Raw genomic sequence first — 21931 nt, forward strand, 5'->3', positions numbered from 1 at the left:
CACCCTTGTTATTGTCCATGTGTCCTTTATACTTGTTCCTGCAAACCCTTCCCCTCTTCCCTCTGGTCACTGTCAGCCTGTTTTCAATTTCAGTGTCTTTGGTTATATTTTGCTTGTTTGTTTTGTTGATTAGGTTCCTGTTAAAGGTGAGATCATAGGGCATGTGTCTTTCAACGCCTGGCTTATTTCGCTTAGTGTAATGCTTTCCAGTTCCATCCATGCTGTCACAAAGGGTAGGAGCTCCTTCTTTCTTTCTGCTGCATAGAATTCCATTGTGTAAATGTACCATAGTTTTTTGGTCCATTCATTTACTGATGGGCACCTAGGTTGCTTCCAGCACTTGGCTCTTGTAAATTGTGCTGTTATGAACATTGGGGTGCATGGGTTCTTTTGGATTGGTGTTTCAGGGTTCTTAGGATATAGTCCCAGCAGTGGAATTGCCGGGTCAAAAGGCAGATCCATTTTTAGTTTTCTGAGGAAGTTCCATACTGCTTTCCATAGTGGTTGTATCAGTCTGCAATCCCACCAGCAGTGCACTAGGGTTCCCTTTTCTCCACAACCTCTCCAACACTTGTTGTTTGTTGCTTTGTTTATGATGGCCATCCTGACTTGTGTGAAGTGGTATCTCATTGTGGTTTTAATTTGCTTTTCTCTGATAGCTAGCGATACTGAGCATCTTTTCATGTGTCTCTGGATCCTCTGTATGTCCTCCTTGGAGAAGTGTCTGTTCAAGTCCTTTGACCATTTTTTAATTGGGTTGCTTGTCTTCTTAGAGTGGAGTTGTGTGAGTTCTTTATATATTTTGGAGATTAAACCCTTGTCTGAGGTATCATTGGCAAATATGTTACAAAACAATCTTATACTGAATTAAAAATCCATTTGCTACTTTATTATTTCTTCTTATGTAGATGCTATATCTGAATGTGTGAATTTGCCGAAGTTCCTGATTCTTTGGGGACTTGATTTTTATTATCTTTTAAATAGAAATATGACCTAATTTACTGTTTCCAAATTTTAATTTTTATAGCTTCCTTCTTAACTCAAAAATACCATTACTTTTCATTTTATATCACAATATATTAGAATTTTATTTCAATATTTAGAGATCCATGCTTTGTCAGCTCATATAATTTAGTTAAGGAAGAAAAAAATTCAGGACCCCTAACTCCCAAATGAGAGAATGAAACTAAATAAATAAATAAAAGCTTATGTTAATAAGCACATTTAAATAATAGGTTAAAATCTTCCTCCTTTAGTGATTAATCATATAGAATATATATCTGTTATACATTGAAATTACTAATTGATTTTAAGTATTAGCTAAGAAACTCATCACCTGGTTTTTTATGGGTTGTCTGTTGCTTGAATTAGTTTCTATAATGGAGTTTAAGAACAAATCAGCCTTGATAGGGTAGCTCAGTTGGTTAGAGCATTGTCCCAATTTGCCAAGGTTGCAGGTTCGATCTCTAGTCAGGGAATATACAAGAACCAACCAATGAATGCATAAATAAATGGAACAACAAATCAGTTTCTCTCTTTCTCTTTCCTTTCCATGCTTTCTAAAATCAACAAATTAAAAAATTTAAAACATTTTTAAAATAACTAATCAAATAACAGGGTGTCATTAAAAAACTGTCTTTTTCTTTTACACTACAAATCACCCCAATGTTAAAAAAAAAACAGACAAGCATAACCTTTGATACCACTTGATATATTAGCTGTATAGAACAATTCAAATTTTCCTAAGTTAAATCTAAATCAAATCTGTCAAATAACGATTGTCCAGTTTCTGACTTTGGACCACATTCACCTGGTGCGGTTGAAGTGCAGTGCTTATTCTTGCAAATCTAATGGTTACCATGCTGTTGGATACTTGAGCAATAGGAAAAAAGCGAGTGACGAAAGTTTTCTCTAAGACAGAATATTGAAACCCGTACAGTTTACCAGTGAGGCCAGCAATGTGTTTTTCCTCTTTCCTGGTATACCTGCTATCCAATCAAAGGTAAGAGGGAACAGAGGTTGTAGATTAGTAAATTGTCCCTAGGAAACTATCCTTGGATTAGAGAATTCTTTAATGGTTCTAAACTTTCATGCACACTACTGGGCACTACATCTAGATTTTGATTCAATGAGTCTGTGGTAGTATACTAAAATTTATATTTTAACAAGAATCCCAGGAGATTTCTCATGCAAACTGTATTTTGTAAAAAGTTGTGTAAAGCCATAGAAATGGTTCAGCAAGTATGTCAGATCTCTTCAGTGTGATAATTTTTTGAGCAAGCATTAATTCCCTACCTGTGCTAGATACAGGAGATGAGCTTTCTACACTCAACAGCTCAATCTTTTGTGGAAACCATATTGATTCATAAGGAATTAAATATTATGTATCCAAGTGTTAAAATGTGTCTTCATGAAGTAGAACAAATCTAGTGAAACCTAGAGGGTCTTTTGACTCAAATTTGTATTTGTACTAGTCATTTCAATACCTAGCATTGTTTATTCTGCTTTTCCCACTGCACTATTAAGGCCCTCATTGTCTGTTGAAGCTATTTCAACCTTTTTCATCTCATGGCTCTCATAAGCTAATTAGTGAAGTTTTGCAGTGCATCAAAAAAATTTTTTTTGCCAATTTGACAAAAATATGTAGATATAATTTTTATTCATTCCCACTGAATGACTGTTGTTGAGTTTGGCTGTCACATTTTTTTTACTTCACAGTCTAATAGAAAACAAGTCAGTGCTCCTGACTAATTGGGTATTTCATGTTTTAAAAAGTCTCGTGGTACACTGGTTGAAAATAGCAGTCTGTTGCCTTGCCTATCATAGTTTATTCACTGATGTCTGCTCCCAGCCTTGCTCCACTTTCAAGTTACATCTATGAATTTTATCCTAAATTTTAAGCAGGGTCCTTAGTATGCAGTGTTTTGAAGTTCAAAATCTTTGAGATGGCTTCTGGATATTACACTATACTGATCTCTGGGTACTATATACCCATATGACACTGCTTAGAGTGCCCCAGGTTTACCTTGTTTTCATAGTTCTGTTGTAAGTTATTGCCCCTCTTCCTAAAATAGTTTCTTTCCTATCTGTTATTTGTAACTAAAAACTCAATTCAAAAAACAGATTTAAAATATCTTTCCTAATTATTGCAGTAGAACCCCTTCTTACTTTTAATATAGAAGTTTTTTGTCAATTCTGCCACCTACTAGCCTGAATTTAATAAATGTTCATTGAATGAAGGACTGATATGCTGTATTTTTTTTAAGCAGGTACTGAGTGCTGCCATGTTTTACCATAAGAATAAGATTAATTTATTGAGTTTGACTCTGTCTTAATTTTCTAAGCTAGACTGAAGAAGCTTAGAGAAGCCAGGGTTACTTGGAGAATTGTACTTTGTTCAGTATTTTGATTCAGACTTAGATGTAGATACTCATATATCTTGAGTGTCTTTGAATTCAGCTGAACCAACATTTCACTTTTTTGCAAAAACAGTTTTTAATAGTAGGATATGAATGAATTATCTCCCCCCTTTTTTGTAAATATATTTTATATAATCTTAATTACTTTTATTTTTTTAAAGACTTTATTTATTTTTAGAGAGGGGGAGGGAAGGAGAAATAGAGGGAGAGAAACATCAATGTGTGGTTGCCTTTCAGCATGCCCTCTACTGGGGGCCTGACCCGCAGCCCAGGCATGTGCCCTGATTGGGAATTGAACCAGTGACCCTTTGGTTTGCAGGCCTGTGCTCAATCCACTGAGCTATACCAACCAGGGCTAATCTTAATTACTTTTAATAATTTAATAAAGAATTTAATGGCCCTTGCTGGTGTGGCTCCTTTGGAATGTCACCCCTCCTGTACACCAAAAGGTTGGGGGTTTAATTCCCAGTCAGGATACATCCCTAGGTTGTAGGTTCAATCCCTGGTCCTGGTGCCTATGGGAGGCAACCAGTCGATGTCTGGTTGATATATTAGCTGTATAGAACAATTGTCTATACAATTGTTCTGTCTGTCTGTCTCTTTGCCTATCTTCCTCTCTCTCTAAAATCAATACACACTAAAAAAAAGAATTCAGTGGAATGCAATAAAAATAAAAGCAAGAGTATATGTGCCAATAGGACTTGTACAAAAGAAGAAACTATGGAAATAATTCACCCATGTATCCTCTGTAACACTCTTTGCTTTCCATTTGAAGGAGATCTTAATATGCCACCCTCAAATATGTCACTTTGGCATAAGGATAATTTTCAGCCGAAGGAAACTAAGAATCAACAGACACAGAAGTGTTCTCTTGCACTCCCCTTATCTGCCTGTAAGATAAATACCCTTTAACTTTTTTCTATTATTTTTTTATTAATGTAAACATATATGTACAGTGAAATGTACACATCTTAAGTTTACAGTTAGGTGAATTTTTACATAAGATTTTACTTATTTTTAGAGAGAGGAGAAGGGAGGGAGAAAGAGGGAGAGAAACATTGATGTGAGAGAAACAACCATCAGTTGCCTCTTTCCTGCACCCAGATCAGGGACTGAACACACAATCCAGGTGCCCCAAACAGGAATCAAACAGGTGACTCCTTGCTTTTGTAGGATCACACCCAACCAACTGAGCCACACTGGTCAGGGCTAATTAGGTGAATTTTGATAAATGTACATAAATTTGTTTTATGGCCTAACATATGGCCTTTTCAGTTGTATGTGTACTGGAAAAGAATATTTTAGGTCAAGATACTTGATAGCATTGTTCAAATCTTACATACCATTACTAATTTTTTTGTGTGTAGTTCTATCATTTACTGAGAAGGGAGTATTAATATCTACAACAGTGTTTGTATTTTCCTGTGTTGTCATTTAGTTCTTTTAGCTTTTAATTCATGTGTTTTGAAGTTCTGTTTTCAGGTGCATAATCATTTAGGATAGCTATGGTCTTTTTAATGTTAAGAAATGTCCCTCTTTATCTCTAATACACCTTGTCTCCATCTTTAGCTGATGTTAAACTGTAGTCACACCAGCTGTCTTATTGCTTATGGTTTGTTTGGTATATCTTTTTCTTTGTAAGTGAATTTCTTGCAGATGGTACAGTGTCAGATCTCACTTTTTTTGTAATTTGGTGTGAAAACCTGTGCCTTTTGAGTTTTAGTTTTATTTAAGTTGATGAAATCATTAATGTAGTTAGTTTTTGGCTGCCGTTTGCTGTTTGTTTTCTACCTGTCCCTCTGTCATTTTTGGTTTAATCAAATATTTCTATATTTCAATTTCTCTTGATTTTTAGCTTAATTTTTCGTAACTCTTTTAGTGGTGCTCTAGGGATTAAACTAGCTAACAGTACTGTGTATCATTTCTTTTTTACTGTATATCATTTTATGTGGAATTATGTGCTCGTCCTTTGTGTTATTGTCGTCACATATATTCACATACATTCGAACCCCATAATAAATGTTTCAACCTTTCCTTTAAACAGTAATTAAGAGCCTTGACTGGTGTGGCTCAGTGTGTTGGGCATTGTTCTGCAAACTGAAAGGTTACTGGTTCGATTCCTGGTCAGGGGACATGCCTGGGTTGCAGGCCAGGTCCCTGGTTGGGGACAAGAGGCAACCAATTGATATTTCTCTTGCACATTGATGTTTTTCTTCCTCTCTTTCTTCCTCCCTTCCCCTTTTTCTAAAAATGAATAAAATCTGTTTAAAGAATAAGTAATTAAGGGAAGGGAAACTAAACCAATCTTTTCTATTTAGTTTTATTGGGTTGGCCAAAAGTTTGTTTAGTTTTTTCCATATGATGGCTCTAGTAGTACTTAGTTATCTTTAACTTCATTCAAAACAATTTGGTTAGGTTGTATTGTGACAGCTGTCATCATATCAGTGTGCCTTAAAAAAAAACAAAATTGAAGCCCTGGCTGGCATAGCTCAGTGGATTGGGCGTGGGCTGCGAACCAAAGTGTCGCAAGTTCGATTCCCAATCAGGCCACATACCTGGGTTGCAGGCCATGGCCCCCAGCAACCACATATTGATGTTTCTCTCTCTCTCTCTCTTTCTCCCCTCCCTTCCCTCTCTAAAAATAAATAAATAAAATCTTTTAAAAAATTGGTCAATTTTTGTGCAGCCATTTTAATATTGAAGATGGAAGAAATATGCAACATTTTGGCATATTATGCTTTTATTATTTCAAGAAAGGTAATAATGCAACTGAAATGCAAAATAAGATTTGTGCAGTGTATGGAGAAGATGCTGTGATTGATTGAATGTGTCAAAAGTGGTTTGTGAAGTTTCTTGGTGCTATTGACATTTTGGCCAAATAATTTTTTGCTGTGGGGCTGTTTTATGCATTGGAAGATATTTAGCTGCGCCCCCTGGTCTCTATCCACTAGAAGCCAATAGCTGGAGATAGCCAACATACTTAAAATATCCAGATCAATAAGGTTATTTGTGAAAATGAAAAATGTGTCTTTTATTTTATAGGGAAAACTAAATGGACTTTTTGGCCAACCCAGTATATTTATCATTTACAATGTTCTTCATTTCTTCTTAAAAGATCTTAGTTACATCTGTTATTGTTTCTCTTTAGCCAAAATAGCTTTCTTCAGTGTTTCTTATAGAGGCCTCCTTGTGATGAATTCTCTCAACTCTAACTTAGCTCAAAAGCCATTTGAGAATAATTTTGAAAAATGTTTTTGCTAGTTATTGAAATTGAGGTTAAGAAATTTTTCTTTTCTTCCATTACTTTAAATATGCCAGTCAGTTGTCTTCTGGCTTCCATTGTTTCTAATGAGAACTGAGCATTAATTTATATCATTCTCTGTATGTAATATGTTGTTTTAAAGTATTTTTACTACATTTTCTTTTTTTTTTATCCTTCAGCTAAATTTATTTGTCTGAATGTGTGGGTTACCTAAAAATGTGCATGTTTTAAGATTAGATTTTTTAAAGTATATATTATTGATTATACTATTACAGTTGTCCCAATTTTTCTCCTTTGCCCCACTCTGCCCAGTAGTTTCCTTCCCTCCAGCAGTCCCCCTCTTTAGTTCACGTCCATGGGTTGTGCATAGAAGTTCTTTGGCTTCTCCATTTCCTGTACTGTTCTTTTTTTTTTTTAAGATTTTTATTTATTTATTTTTAGAGAGGGGAGGGAGGGAGGGGAAGAGAGAGAGATGGACAGACAGACAGACACATCAATGTGCAGTTGCTGGGGGTTATGGCCTGCAACCCAGGAATGTACCCTGGCTGGGAATCGAACCTGGGACACTTTGGTTCCAAGCCTGCGCTCAATCCACTGAGCTACGCCAGCCAGGGCTATCCTGTACTATTCTTAACATCCCCTTGTCTATGTTGTACTTAACCATTTATGCTTCTTAATCCCTGTACCTTTTCTCCCATTCTCCCCCCCTCCTCCCAATTGATAACCCTTCAAATGATCTCCATATCTATGATTCTGTTCCTGTTCTAGTTGTTTGCTTAGTTTGTTTTTTTATTCAGTTCATAGTTATGAGTTTGTTGTCATTTTAATGTTCATAGTATTGATCTTCTCTTTTTTTTAAGGTTTTATGTATGTATGCATGTATGTATGTATGTATGTATGTATGTATTTAAACAGAGGGGAAAGGAGGAAGAAAGAGAAGGAGAAAAACATCATTGTGTGGTTGCCTCTCACATACCCCCTACTGGGACCAGGTTCACAGGCTGGCACTCAGTCCACTGAGCCACACCACACTGGGTGATCTTCTTTTTCTTAAATAAGTCCCTTTTCATGTAATAATGGCTTGGTAATGATGAACTCCTTTTGCTTTACCTTGTCTGGGAACCACTTGATCTGCCCTTCCATTCTAAATAATAGCTTTGCTGGATAGAGTAATCTTGATTGTAGGTCCTTGCTTTTCATCACTTTGAATATTTCTTGCCAGTCCCTTCCAGCCTGCAAAATATCTTTTGAGAAATCAGCTGATAGTCTTATAGGAACTCCTTTGTATGTAACTCTCTGCTTTTCTCTTGCTGCTTTTAAGATTCTCTACCTTTAACCTTTGGCATTTTAATGATGATGTGTCTTGGTGTGGTCCTCTTTGGGTCCAACTTGTTTGGGGCTCGCTGTGCTTTCTGGATTTGTATGTCTGTTTCCTTTGCCAAATTAGGGAAGTTATCTTTATTTGTTCAAATAAATTTTCAATTTCTTGCTCCTCTTCTTCTGCTTCTGGCATCCTTGTGATTCACATGCACTTTTAGAGATGTCCTAGAGTCTTCTTATTCTCTGCTTGTTTTTCGAATTCATGTTTCTTCATTCTGTCCTGATTGTTTATTTCTTCTGTATGTTCCAAATTGTTGATTTGAATCCCAGTTCTTTCCCTTCACTGTTGCTCCCCTGTGGATTTTCCTTATTTCACTTAACTGCCTTCATTTCTTCCCTTATGTTTTTGCCATACTCAATGATTTCTGTTATTTTGGGGGCAGAGTTCTGACTTTTATTATGGCATGTTGTATTGTTAGCTTAAACTTGTGGATTCTTGGTGTTATGCTTTGTTCAGGTGGATCTGAAGAACGCCTCAGATGTTTATCAAGCTTTTCTGTCTTGGTGGAATTAAAACTCTAAGCTCTATCCCTAAAGCAAGCAGTAGCTGAAATATGCTCTTTTTTTTTTCCAGCCTCTAGCTTTTGCTTTCACATGGGCTTCTTGGAGTCCCTCTTACCTACGAGGATTTGAAGGAAATTTATATGTAGATTTTAGGGCTTCTCCTCTTGTCTCTTCCCCTTTTGTTATTTTCAGTCACACTTACAGTTCATTGACACCTCAGACCTCTAAAACTCTAGTTTTCTGCCTGAGTTCTAGCCACTCCATAATTCACAGGCTAGGAATGGCTCTGGGGAAAACCTGAATAAACATGGATCTCACCCAGTGAATGTGGGTTTTCTTCTTCCCAGGATTGAAATCTCCCTTGTTGCTCTTCTGATCCTTCAAATAGCTGTTTATTATATTTTGTCCAGTTAAAAATTGTTATCTGCAAGATTGTTATTCCTATATAAACTACTCTTCTATTACCAAAACTAAAGACTGTACTGAACTTATAGGGTAGACTATCATGTACATACTTAGTTTTATTTAACACGGAAGGCCAGCTTATTCCTAAATTCTGCATATTATTGTTTATCTAATATCAACTTAAATGAAATTTTGAGTTAAATTATTTGGTCAGTGAGTAACACGTATCAGCAGAAGTAATTATGAAGAAATAATCTCAGATCCCCTTCAAGCGTTCGTTGTAGGTCAATCACAATTCAGAAATGGTGTGAGTATTCAGAAATTTATCAGGTAAATTTCATAGTCCAATCACAGTCTTGAAAGACATTGGGAATCACACTCATCTTAAGTAATCATTGCATATGTTTGTTTAGCCATGTATGTTTTTGCAAAGCAGTTACTTTTGGTGGTTGTGCATTATACTCATTTTATTTGACAGAATCATACTTTTTCACTGGAAGGTACACAAGAAGTATAAAAGATGTTTATCAATACTAAAAGTACCGTCTAGTTGTACTTTCCATGTATAAAGATGTTTTCTAGCTTTCTGATAACTGGATTCCTCCTTCCTACTCCCTCATGTACTGAATTATAATACATATAATAAAAGCTTAAAATGGGCTTTCTCTGTTTCATTTTTAAACAGTTTCAGGAGAGAGTTCATGAATGCATATCATTTAATATCTGACTATGGTTCAACTGATTGGGCCTTAGTGCCTGAGAACTTTGGCTTAAAATAAAAAATTTATTCCTACCCAGTACGACTGCTTTTCTTATTTAAAAATATTTTGTGCCTAACCCTTTATCTGGTTTATGCACTTAACTCTGAAGCCCTGTTTCTGTTTTAAAGAATATTGTTGTAGTTTTTAAATAAAAACTCTCAGGACTAAAACTAGAATAAATAATATTTAACATGGTCATTTGTGTTATATAGGATATTTAAATAGTGTTTTTTATTACCTTCAATATTTCTTAAAAACATAGCCTAAGAAAAAATATTTACCCATTATTTTTCTAATTCTGTTTTTAAAAATGTAGCAATATTGCCTCTTTTTTTTTTTTAAAAGTAATATGGTATTTAAGTTGCTGGAGAAAATGGTAATGGTAAGGTGATTATTTAAGGCTCCAATTGACTTTTCATCTGAAAAGCACCCTATTTTTCGGACCATAAGATGCACCTAGGTTTTAGGGGAGGGAAATAGGAAAAAAATTTTGAAGCAAAAAATGTGGTAAAATATTTAATAACATAAATAACATAATATTTCACCCATACAAATGTAAACAAAACTCAACAGCATTAACAACCATAATTCCTCCCAAATTTGGGGGGGCTGCTTCTTATAGTCTGTAAAATACGGTAGTATATTCTTTTAATAAAGTGTTAACTGTATGGGTGTCACCTTTTATTACTGGAAAATAGAAAAAGAACAGGCACACTCTTTCATCTTTAACTTAAACTATCACTGCTTGTCAGAAGAAAAAGATTTATTGAAAGAAATGGGAGACCTTTGTGAGAAATTAGTGATAGCTAATGGGCATTAGTGCTAATAGGTCAATGAAAGCTTGTGTACATATTCAAAGTGGAGTTGCATGTGAGTGTGTGTGAAAATTATTTTATACCTGCTGAGATAGCATGTGTCCTTTAAGTATTGGTAGTGATGGTGTCTTTTCCACAGTACCATTTCCCCTATCTACCACAGTTCTTGATTCATAGCAGGTCTTAATCTGGTACATTGATTGTGTACCTTAATCCATGGGTATCAGGTAGATTCAATAAACTAGAAAATCTCCAAAGAACCTAGAGTGGTCTTGCATATTGATAGAAATTGCAAGTGCTAGAAATTGAGGATAGTTTTAGGGGATGGAAGTCTAACTTAGTCCATGTAGACTATCGTAAGGATTTAGACTTTTATTCGGAGTAAGGTAGGAAGCTATCTAAAGTTTTTAATCAGGGATTTGACATGAGATTTAGTATTTAAAAGAAATCACTGACCTGTAAAAAATAGACTGTAGAGGATAAGGGTGGAAGCAAGAAGACATGTTAAAATTGAAAAACAAAGGTATTAAAATAATCCTTCATTTAAGAAATGATAGGCTAGCAAAACTAAAATAGAGATCTAGCAAAAATTCAAAGTCAGCTACACTGAGCACTCATCATATGAGAATTACAATGGTGTATAAAATACTCTGTACCCTTACAACTTTTATTTTCATAATGGAAATTTTTCTGTAAATTGATGGAACTGCTTAGCTTAGCTTGCTCTTTGATGGATGGAATGGAATTTCTTCTTGCTTATAAAATACAGTACCTCAGTACTTGTCATTAATTTGTTCTGGAACTCATGACAAGTGCCAAAACCCCCAAGTACCAGATGATGAAGCGTTTTTCTCTTGCGGGCCAGCATCCTGACTCGTACAAGTTCTAACAAGTGCGACAAGTCCTGAGTGAGTGCTGAGTGTTGAAACATTTCTTTCTAGTCAAAATGTGATGAGTACAGGATTTGACGAATTCTGAAGCTAGCAAGTACCAGAGTATGACTGCACTTGATTAAGCCCTGTCCAAGTGGGTAGCCCAGTTGTTAGAATGTTGTCCCAATACACCATGGTTGGGGGTTGAATTCTCAGTCAGGGCACATATAAGAATCAACCAATGGATGCTTAAATAATTGGCACAATAAAAATTGATATATCTCTCTCTCCCCCCTTCTTTCTCTAAAATCAGTAAATTAAAAAATATTTAATCATAAGTAAATAAAATACTTCGTTAATTTTATAGTAAAGATAAAAACTGGTGGCAACAGTGATTTTACTTTGATATTTCCTTTTCCAATTTATTCCTTTAAATCAAATATCTAAAATTATAGCCCAAAATACTCAACTTGAAAATTTTTATAGAGAGCTATATTCAGCTTATCATTCTCTCCAGAGCTAATTCCCATAGTTGTCACTGCAATATTTTTAAAGATTTTACTTCTGTATTTTTAGAGAGAGGAGAAGAAACATTGATCTTGCACATGCCCTAACCAGGGACCAGCCTGCAACCCAGTGGGCATGTCTAAGAATCAAATCAGCAATCTTTCATTTTGCAGGACAACACTCAGTCAACCGAGCCACACTTGCAAGGGCTGTCACTGCAATTTAAATATGCCTATTTCCCTAAAGAAATTACAAGTAAAATACCATACAGCAGAAGGCCAGGGTGGAATTAGTACCCTTTTTCCAGAAAAGAAAATATTCTGAGAATATTCTGTTGGCAAGGATGCCTTAGAATGCATATAGAACTTTTTTTTAACTACCAATTGTACTGACTCCATATTTTGTCATTTGTGATTCCTAATATAGCAGAAGCCTCTGTTAGTGTATTATTGGCATTTAAGAAATGGATTTTCCTTTAATGATTATTTAAAACAACTTAAACCCCTAGAGTATTTTCTTTCCTGTCATATATTTTTGTAAGGATAGAACTTGGCTTTTGTAAAGCATTTTCTTGGCTCATTTTGGGATGTTCTGAGTTGAGTACAGGTGAATGACATTGATTCTTTTAATTTAATTGAAATATTCTGAAACAGCACCAAGTTTTAGAAATACATTGGTTAACACTATAGATAAAATTTTTAGTCATAGAAAATGGATTAAGTTTTTATGTTTATGATTTATGTGTAATGGTATTTCACAAATCAGATTATTCTTACTCAGGATTTTAAGCTATTTCTTCACACAGCCCTTTTCACAATGCTTTTCATATAGAAAGATCTTCCATTTATACTAGGTAGCATGAAGTAGTAGAAAGAATGTGAACTTTGGAATCTCACCTCTGCTACTTCTTTGGTGTATGGCAAATGTCATTACCTCCATTATATTTGCATATTTTAATTGATCCTTTTTGTGTTTGATTGAAGATGTTATTCAACAGCATTTGTTTTTCATCAGCTTGTAAGTTTATCAGAGTTTTCCTTCACTGTCACACTCTACATATAAATTTAAAATCCTTTTTATACTTCCTTTTTCTGCAAGGAACTAGGTAAATTGATTTCTTCCGTTGTCCATTTTGGGGGAAGGAGTCAGGAGGATTCAGTGGGCGTAAGGCTTGCTAGTTTTTATTTCACTTGATAAAAGAACGGCCTTTCTCGGATCTGTGATCATCTGCTAAATAGTATTATGGATGGTCATTCCTAAGGAATTAAGTGATAATTCAGATGCAAATGAACCCAAAAAAAAGCCACCAGCTAAAGGCTGGTGTACTTTTAGTACTACATACAGCTGGTTAGTACAATAAGTACTAACCAGCTGTATGTACTGCACTCTATGTTTTCTAATATGCTTTCACACCCATTAGTCATTCTTTCAACTAACATTTAAAAAATAAATACCTACTACATGTCAGGTACTAGGATAACAAAGAGATGAAATATGAGCTTTTTCCCTCCAGAAGTTTAAAATTTAGAGGGAAAGACAGGGAGGTAAATAGGCCATTATAATTAGTGTAGTAAAAGCTCCAAAAGAAGAAATACAGGATATATTAGAGTATATAGAAGTATTTTATTAGATAGGAGAATGATGGAGGAATCGGTGAATGAGTTATGGAAGTTTTCTAAGGAATTACCAGGGATCCTGAAAGATGAGTGTCAGCTGGACAGATTGGGCTGGGAGCAGCGAGGAGGCTGTTCCAAGAAGCAGCATCATTATGTCCTTTGCACCTCACAATTATGTCCCTTTTTTATTAGAAGAAATCTAAAGAAGGATTAGAGAAATTAATTTTCCTTGAAGTAAAAAAGCTATAATAATGGGGGTATTTATTTTGGACAAATAAGTAGTTTAATACATTTTCATGTCAGAAACAAACTGAGATCTTGAAAAGATTTCTAGATATTTCTAAGTAAGAACATTTCAGTTCTGCTCTAGTATTTTCAGAAGGTCTCTCCCAACCTCCATACCTTTTCCAAAAGTTTTACATTATTTCTTTTTTTAATATATTTTATTGATTATGCTATTACAGTTGTCCCATTTCCCCCCTTCTCTCCCCTCCACCCTGTACCCCCTCTCCCACCCACATTCCCCTTTAGTTCATGTCCATGTGTCATACTTATGAGTTCTTTAGCTTCTACATTTCCCGTACTATTCTTGCCCTCCCCCTATCTATTTTCAACCTACATTCTATGCTACTTATTCTCTATACCTTTTCCCCCTCTCTCCTCCTCCCACCCCCCTGCTGCTAGCCCTCCATGTGCCCTCCATTTCTGTGGTTCTGTTCCTGTTCTAGTTGTTTACTTAGTTTTTTTCGGTTTTGCTTTAGGTGTGGTTGTTAATAATTGTGAGTTTGCTATCCTTTTACTATACATGTCTTTTCCTCATCTTCCTTTCTTAGATAAGTCCCTTTAGCATTTCATAAAATAAGAGCTTGGTGATGATGAAATGCTTTAACTTGACCTTATCTGAAAAGCACTTTATCTTCCCTTCCATTCTAAATGAGAGCTTTGCTGGATAGAGCTATCTGGGATGTAGGTCCTTGTCTTTCATGACTTGGAATATTTCTTTCCAGCCCCTTCTTGCCTGTAAGGTCTCTTTGGAGAAATCAGCTGACAGTCTGATGGGAACTCCTTTGTAGGTGACTGTCCCCTTATCTCTTGCTGCTTCTAGGATTCTCTCCTTCGTTTTTACCTTGGCTAATGTAATTATGATGTGCCTTGGTGTGTTTCTTCTTGGGTCCAACTTCTTTGGGGCTCCCTGAGCTTCTTGGATTTCTTGGAAGACTGTTCCCTTTGCCAGATTGGGGAAGTTCTCCTTTATTATTTGTTCAAATAACTTTTCCACTTGTTGCTGCTCCCCTTCTGGTACCCCTATAATTCGGATGTTGGAACGTTTAAAGGTGTCCTGGATGCTCTTAAGCTTTTCCTCGATTTTTTGAATTCTTATTTCATCATGCTTTCCTGCTTGGTTGATTCTATCTTCCTTCTAGTCCACTGTATTGTTTTGAGACTCAGATTCCTTCCTTTCACTATTGGCTCTCCTCCGAGTATCTTCCTGCATCTCTTTTATGGTAACCTGCATCCTTTCATCTAAATTGCTCCCAAAGTCCACCAATTCCATGAGCTTTCTGATCACCAGTGTTTTGAACTGTGCATCTGATAGATTGGCTATTTCTTGGTCGCTCAAAAGGATGAGTCCTGGGGGACTGATCTGTTCTGTTGGAAACATGTCTTATGTCTTTCCCTGTCTCTCCTTTTTTTTTTTTTTTTTTTTTCCTGGTCTGGTTGCTCTTGTTACAGTGGGGGGCGGAGCCTTAGGTGTTCACCGGGGCTGGGCACCCCAGTCACTAGATTGTGACGTTATAAGTGGGGGCGGGGGCGGGAGCGGGAGCCGGGTCGGGAGGGAACAATGGCAGTGGTTCCGTTCTCCTGGGCTCAGACCCTTCTTTGGGATCCTGGGCTGCGAGCTCTGCCCTGGTCCACAATCACTGCCTCACTGGGTCCCCCAGCCACAGCTTGCATACTCAGAGATCACCGCTGCGTTCTTGCGCCCCAGATGGCTGTCGGGGATTTTGCGCCAAATTTTCCCCGACCTCCGCGGGCCACCTCCGCACCAGCCCCTCGCCCGCCCAGCTCATCATCCCCTACCAGTCTGGATGTACGGGTCTACTTCAACTTCTTGGCTGTCCAACTTCCATTCAGATAAATCTTCCGTCAACTCTGAGTGTTATTCTGTCTGTAAATTGTTGTTGTTCTATTCTTGGTTGTGTGAGGAGGTATGGTGCGTCCACCTATTCCTCCATCTTGCCGGAAGTCACATTATTTCTTAAAGCAGGAGTTTGTCCCTGTTAGTGTTTTGCTCTAGTACTGGAATCCACTGCAGAATATCGTAACATTTAGACATGGTAGCCTATGAGACCATGAGTTACTGTGACTAGTCTCTGGTAGAAATACAGGTACTGTTTATTAAAGACTTTCTAAATAACAGATCAGTCCTAAGCAGTTAGCATAACATAACATGATTTCCCTTGAGCTTCACAGTAATCTAGTCAGTTAAGTGTATTATTATTTTAAATCCATTTTACAGATGAGAAAACTGAGGGACAGAATGAAGACCTGTCACCTAAGTGGCCTATACAGAATGTTATACAGAATGTTACACTTTCAATTTTAGTTTTTAGCTTTCTGCCATCTCACCTACTATCTTTCACTTTCAATATGTGATACGTATGTCTTTGTAGCCATAGTAAGACACTGGAATCAATGATAGGAGTCTTCATACGAACTCCTTTTTTAGTGCCTTCTCTTTGTCCACAGGACAGAGTCTATATTCTTTCCAGGTCTGTCTTAGTCTGTCCTTCAGTATACAGTTTCACCATAAGTCTTTTATGTAGTCTGTGCTCTAGCCAGTTGGGAGTACCTAACCATTCTTGAATATGCCCTGAAATGTTTCTACCTCTCAATATTTTATTCAGGCACTTCTTGCCTCTGAAAATTTTCACACTTCTTTTCCCTTGCCCTCATCTCTATTTAAATTAGAAATGTGCTGACTCTGCATTTGGCTAGATGACCAAGTATTAAAATCATTGAGACCAAGACTGAGTATCATCATTACAGAATGAATTTCTGGGATACAGGTTTTGATCTGTTAGCTGCTAGATTATTTCTGTAGTCACTATACTTATTGCCTATTTGCAGTACTAAATTAGATGGTGATTTTCAGCTGATGGTCATGGAATAAATTTTTTTAGACTTTTTTTTCTATAAAATATCTTTTACTGCATATTCTATATTCTTTGTGTCTAGATGAAAGATAACTTTTAAATGGATGTTAGACTTTTTCTTGATCATGAAATTTTGAGCCAACAGAGTTGGCATTCTTTCAATTCATTATCTAATGCTAATATACAAAAACTTCAAAAAGATTAGAATTTTTGTCTTACTTTGCATTAATTAAATCTTTACAAGTCCTTGCTGGGTTTAAAACAGCATAATATTCTTTCTAAAGTTAATCTAATTTACTCTATCAATCTAGTTCTGCATTTATTTCAGTTTTGTGAATTTTAAGTTAATTTTGTTAATAAAATTAACAGCTATCACAGTCATTAATTATTACTGTATATTTATTTATTACAAGCATTTATTCTTGTATCTAGAATATTGATCTGTATTTGAAGTTGAGTATTTATTTATTAATCCAAATGGACCCACTTTATATAGTTAATGTATTGATTCAATTGACAGTCTACATAACCACATAATCTTTGATCATGCACAGTTTCTGAAATATCAGAAGATGTTAAAGTAAGCATTCTACAGTTTTGTGGCTAATAGGTGATTTGAGTTGAATATTGAGGCTAGTGCCCAACTTTGGTATGGTTTCTAAAGTACTGCTAAACCATATAGAACCAAGACTGTTATACTTTTTCTCAGGTTTTCTCTAATCCTATCCCATTGAGAGATTGCCTACAAATAAAAATTTGCTTATTTTCTATACTTCTTTCCCCAAACAGATTACAAACCTCATTCTTTAATCTCTGGACTTTGTTCTTTCTGTTTCCTTCTCATTTTAATTCAGCAACACTTATGGAACACTTGAATTTGGAGCACTTAAACTCTGAGCACTTTATGCAGTGTGTTTTTCAGCCAGGCGAAATTTTAAAACTGCCTTTAAAACCCAACTCACATGTTACCACCTAAAGATTTTCCCCCATCTCCTAGAAGGGCTTTCTTACATCTGTATTCCTATATCATTTTGTATTTCCTTGGTTTATAGGATTTATCATATCGTAACATAAGGAATTGTTTGAGTCTGTCTCCTTTGCCAGACTGTGAGCTCCTTGAATTAAAAAATTACATCTTATTCATTTCTGTGTCTGTAGAGAACTTGAGACAGTACCTCAAGTAAGCAGATGCTTAGTATGAGGGAGTTATATCACCTGTGAATTTAATCTATAGGAATTTTATACTGCATGCCTAACAAAGACATGACTGAAATAATCCAGCAGTTTTATGTGCCATTCTACACAATGAGCATATGCCTTAGGTTTGGGGACAAAATAGGTGTGCATCTGCTATTTTTTCTGTCATTAGTCCTTTCCGTTCCCACATGCCTTTTGTGAACATCTCACCAGGCTTGAGCGTGATTCTCCTTCTGAAGATATTTTTCATTACATCATACCTCAAACACAAGCCAACCATTTCCAGTGGTGCTCTTTCCGGTGACAGAGGAAAAGCCAGCTGTGTTTAGCTTAAGAGGTGGTATGCTGGTCTCTAACATAGTACTTTCTTAAAGAATAATCAAGGGTATTTTTTACTAGAGTGTCTTTCACTATATATACACCAGCTCACCCTTTATAAAAGATAGGAGTGCCACTATACATTTTTACTAAATGAACAATCTGTCCTTACTCTGAGTTTCTATGGTACTTAGTTTTTATGACTCAAATGACATTTTTGCTGCTTATTTCTTCCCTATTCACTTGTGTCTAATATCACCAGTTGGAAAGCAAGGACCGTATCTTCATACCTCTTTGTATTTGGCATACTGCATTTCATACAGTATTCTGTTTAATTAAAATGCACAGAATAAGTAGACATTTTAAGATGCTTTCATTATGGTAAGGTCCAAATAAGGAATAACCTAGAAGCTGTATCCTTGAACACAGCATGCAATGGTCATCCACCTTTACTTGATACCATTTGCTAAATTTTCTTCCCCCACTACCCCATTTCGCTCTTCTCCACAGCTCTTCCGACGTGTTGCAGCAGCTTTGCCTGGAATGGAAAGCACGCAGGACAGAAGCAGAGAAGACAGTATCCTTTCTGTTTCACTGGAAAATGTTATCACTAGTTTTTAGAGCCCCACTTGTTTGACTAAGGAATATTATGTCATTACCTTATGCAGTCAGGAATTGATGGCTTAGCATAGAAGCTCCAAGGTTTTTCTATAACAAGTGAGGTCTGGTCATCCAAGGGCACACTCTGCACCCTGCTGCTCACTACAAATCAATCAGTGAGAAAACTCATGTTTGTTTGTTTGCTTGCTTGATTTTTAATGAGCAGGAAACTCTTAGAATCCCAGTCTTCTTAATTTTGAGTCCTGTTGACTCTGTACATTTTTCCCACAATATGTATCATATTTTCTTCCCCTACTTTTCCTAATATTCAAGCTCTACTTGGCATAGGAAGGAAATAACTCAGCCTGGAACTTTATCATGGCTTCTGCTTTCAGAATGGAACAGAATGAAGCACATCTAATACTAATTATTTCAGTGGATTTTGAATGTTTATATTTTCATTGTTGTATATTTGTCTTCGACTGTTTTCCCATATGCAGGCGTTTTTATTAAGCCACAGAATTTATAGCACTTTGTATTCAGCTCTTCCCACTTCTAAATGTTTTACGTTTTCTGAGCCTTTATTTTAATAGCATAATGTGTTCTACAGAGTTGAGTCCCATCATTTATTAAATTCTCTTCCTGTTCTTGGAACTCTTGTAGGCTATTTTCAGATTTTTATTATAGGTAATTCCATAATTATAATAAAAGGAACATCATCTTTATATGGTTTCTTGCTCCTGTAGAATAGCTTCCTTAGGATAGATTCCCATGAATAGAGAGAGAGGTTAACCTTATTCTGACCATGCTGCATATAGTAGATAAAAGCAGGTTTATTCCACTTGAGCCCTTGTTGTATGGTAAGCTAGCTATATAGAGAATAGTTGCTCTTAATAGGAATGGGAGGGACTTGCCAGAGATGTCAGTGTTCAGAATTGGAATTGTACTTTCCCATTTATAGCTCCTTAACTTTTGTTTCAGTGATTGACATAAAACTGGAAAAGCCTCAGGAGCAACCAGTCAACGAAGGAGGCTGTTCCTGCTAATCCCTCTTGGCATCTTCAGCTTTTCTCCAGAAGCTCATTGCTTTGGCCCCCTTACTCTTTCATTGACTGCAGTGTGAATATTGGCTTGAACCTTTTCCCTTCGGTAATAACGTATTGCAATTCATCATTGCTGCCTGTCTCGTGGAGATGATCTATTAGCTTCACAAGCACAAAAAAGTCAGTGTCTTTATTATTTATATTTTACAGAAAGTCAAATGATTCCAGCATATTCCAGTGATAACTTTAAAAATTAGATACATTTTCTTAACTTTTTTTTCCTTTTTAATGTTATGATAATGCACTTCAAAATGATGGAATTCTCAGCAGTATGTGGCTTGGTGAAAGAACAGTTGTTCACGGCAGCACTTGCTTACCTACTTGACCTCTCCCTGCCTTTTTTGCCTCTCCCTTACCCCAGCCTGTATTCTTACTACTCTCCCTCCCTCAGAGTAAACAAGAGGTGGCAAAGCAGCAGTCAGACCAAGCACACTGGAATTATCCTTCAGTTTTAGTGATACTTGCTCTAGGCCTTGAGTCAAGATGTCCAAAATTATTCTTGAGCACTGATATAAATTACATAGACCTCATTTGAGGTCAAAACTCAACTATCATGGTAGGCAGTGCTTGAAGTGTTCTGGTGCATCTTTTAAATGAGTCCTAATGAACATAGTACTTTCAAGTAATGAACAAAAATGTATTTTTAACAAAAAAATATGATCCTTTCACATGGTAGACTGTGGGAGAGAGAAGTGAAAGTGCTCCAGAACAGGTTTTTAATATTTAGTTCTTCTAATGAACTCTCTCTCCCAAGATTTTAAGAGTTACTCTGTTTGTTTAAAAAAAAAAATTTAAGCAATAGATTTCTCCTGTTTTTTTTGTTTGTTTGTTTTGTTTTGTTTTTTAAAGCTCTGCAGGCAAGGCACTGTGGAAATCAAATTCCTTTAAGAAGAACCAGTGGAAGAATTTAAATTAGCCACCTTGATCAAAACTACTATACCCATTAAAAACAACGATATCTAAAGCTTACCAACAAAAGAATCCTCAACAAAATAGCAAATACTTTGCTCAGGATATTTGAGGTCAGAATGAAAATGGCAAGTTTTTCAATAAGCCTGTAGAGGCAGATCTTGAAAAAGCATACATAGAAGAGGGTAAGGAGGGAATGGAAATAAAACTCAATATTATGCAGATTTATGCCTTATTTTTTAGCTTTTTTTAAATGTTGGGTCTTTCAGGCTGGTTTTGCTTTTTATTAGATCTGTATAGTTTGGTTAATTAACTAGTATTTAGTTTTATATTTAAAAAGCTACAATTAATCTTTTTTCTTTGGTGGTATTTATTTCTTTGCCTTTTTAAAACTACTTTTAATTTTAGATGTTTTGTTTAATCTATTTAGAGCTTCATCACCATGGCAATATGTATTTTCCTTAAAACACTGCAAACAAATATACTAGGAGTGCACCATTTTAATCTTTACTAGTTATTGTGAGATTGCTGTGTAAGTTAATAAACACATTTGTGAATACATTATTTGCAGGAAGAAATTTTCTGAGTTACAGCTCAGGAAAAGCCTGCTGAATTTATGTTGTAAGCGTTACTTAACACAGTATAAAGATGAAAAGACAACAAAAATATCTTCATACTTCTTCATTCCCTCATTGCAACAAAACCCTTAACTGGGAGAACCTTGTTCCCCTCTCTTTCCTCTTTCTCCTCCACTTCCCATTTATTATCACCTCCTAATATTCAGAGAGCACTTGGATAATGAGACTAAATAGTGAAGTGTTTTAAGATAATCATTAGCCCACATACCAGTAACTTATACTCAAAGATGGAGTGGGGTTGTAAAGTGCTTTTATAACACAATATTATTGTTAAAGGCAAGGGTTGACTCTTTTGTTTTATTTTGACATGGCATGTCCTAAAATAAATATCAATTCAATATGGCAAATGGGTCATATTCTTTATTTGGAAAAAGTTGTGATTTCTGACAAGGGGGTAATTGACTTCCTACACTGTAGCATTTTATTTTATTCTTTTTATGTATCTTTAAGACAGTAATAACCAATTA

The 21931-nt window shown here is 35.9% G+C and overlaps 1 protein-coding gene across 2 annotated transcripts in view; it reads left to right on the forward strand.

Moving 5' to 3' along the window:
- RAB6A (RAB6A, member RAS oncogene family) overlaps nt 1–21515 on the forward strand; it is a 64156-nt gene extending 42641 nt beyond the window's left edge. Inside the window, exons 7-8 of one of the 2 annotated variants that reach the window (XM_028515976.2) lie at nt 18725–18791; nt 19796–21473. In XM_028515976.2, the coding sequence (XP_028371777.1) occupies nt 18725–18791; nt 19796–19860 (132 nt within the window). In that variant the 3' untranslated portion in view covers nt 19861–21473. Of the gene's footprint in view, nt 1–18724; nt 18792–19795 lie in introns of both variants that reach the window. The other variant, XM_028515975.2, reaches the window with a different exon arrangement.
- The last annotated feature ends 416 nt before the right edge of the window (nt 21516–21931 follow it).

The sequence above is a fragment of the Phyllostomus discolor genome, chromosome 6, assembly GCF_004126475.2.
Source record: "Phyllostomus discolor isolate MPI-MPIP mPhyDis1 chromosome 6, mPhyDis1.pri.v3, whole genome shotgun sequence".
NCBI classification, from domain to species: domain Eukaryota; kingdom Metazoa; phylum Chordata; class Mammalia; order Chiroptera; family Phyllostomidae; genus Phyllostomus; species Phyllostomus discolor.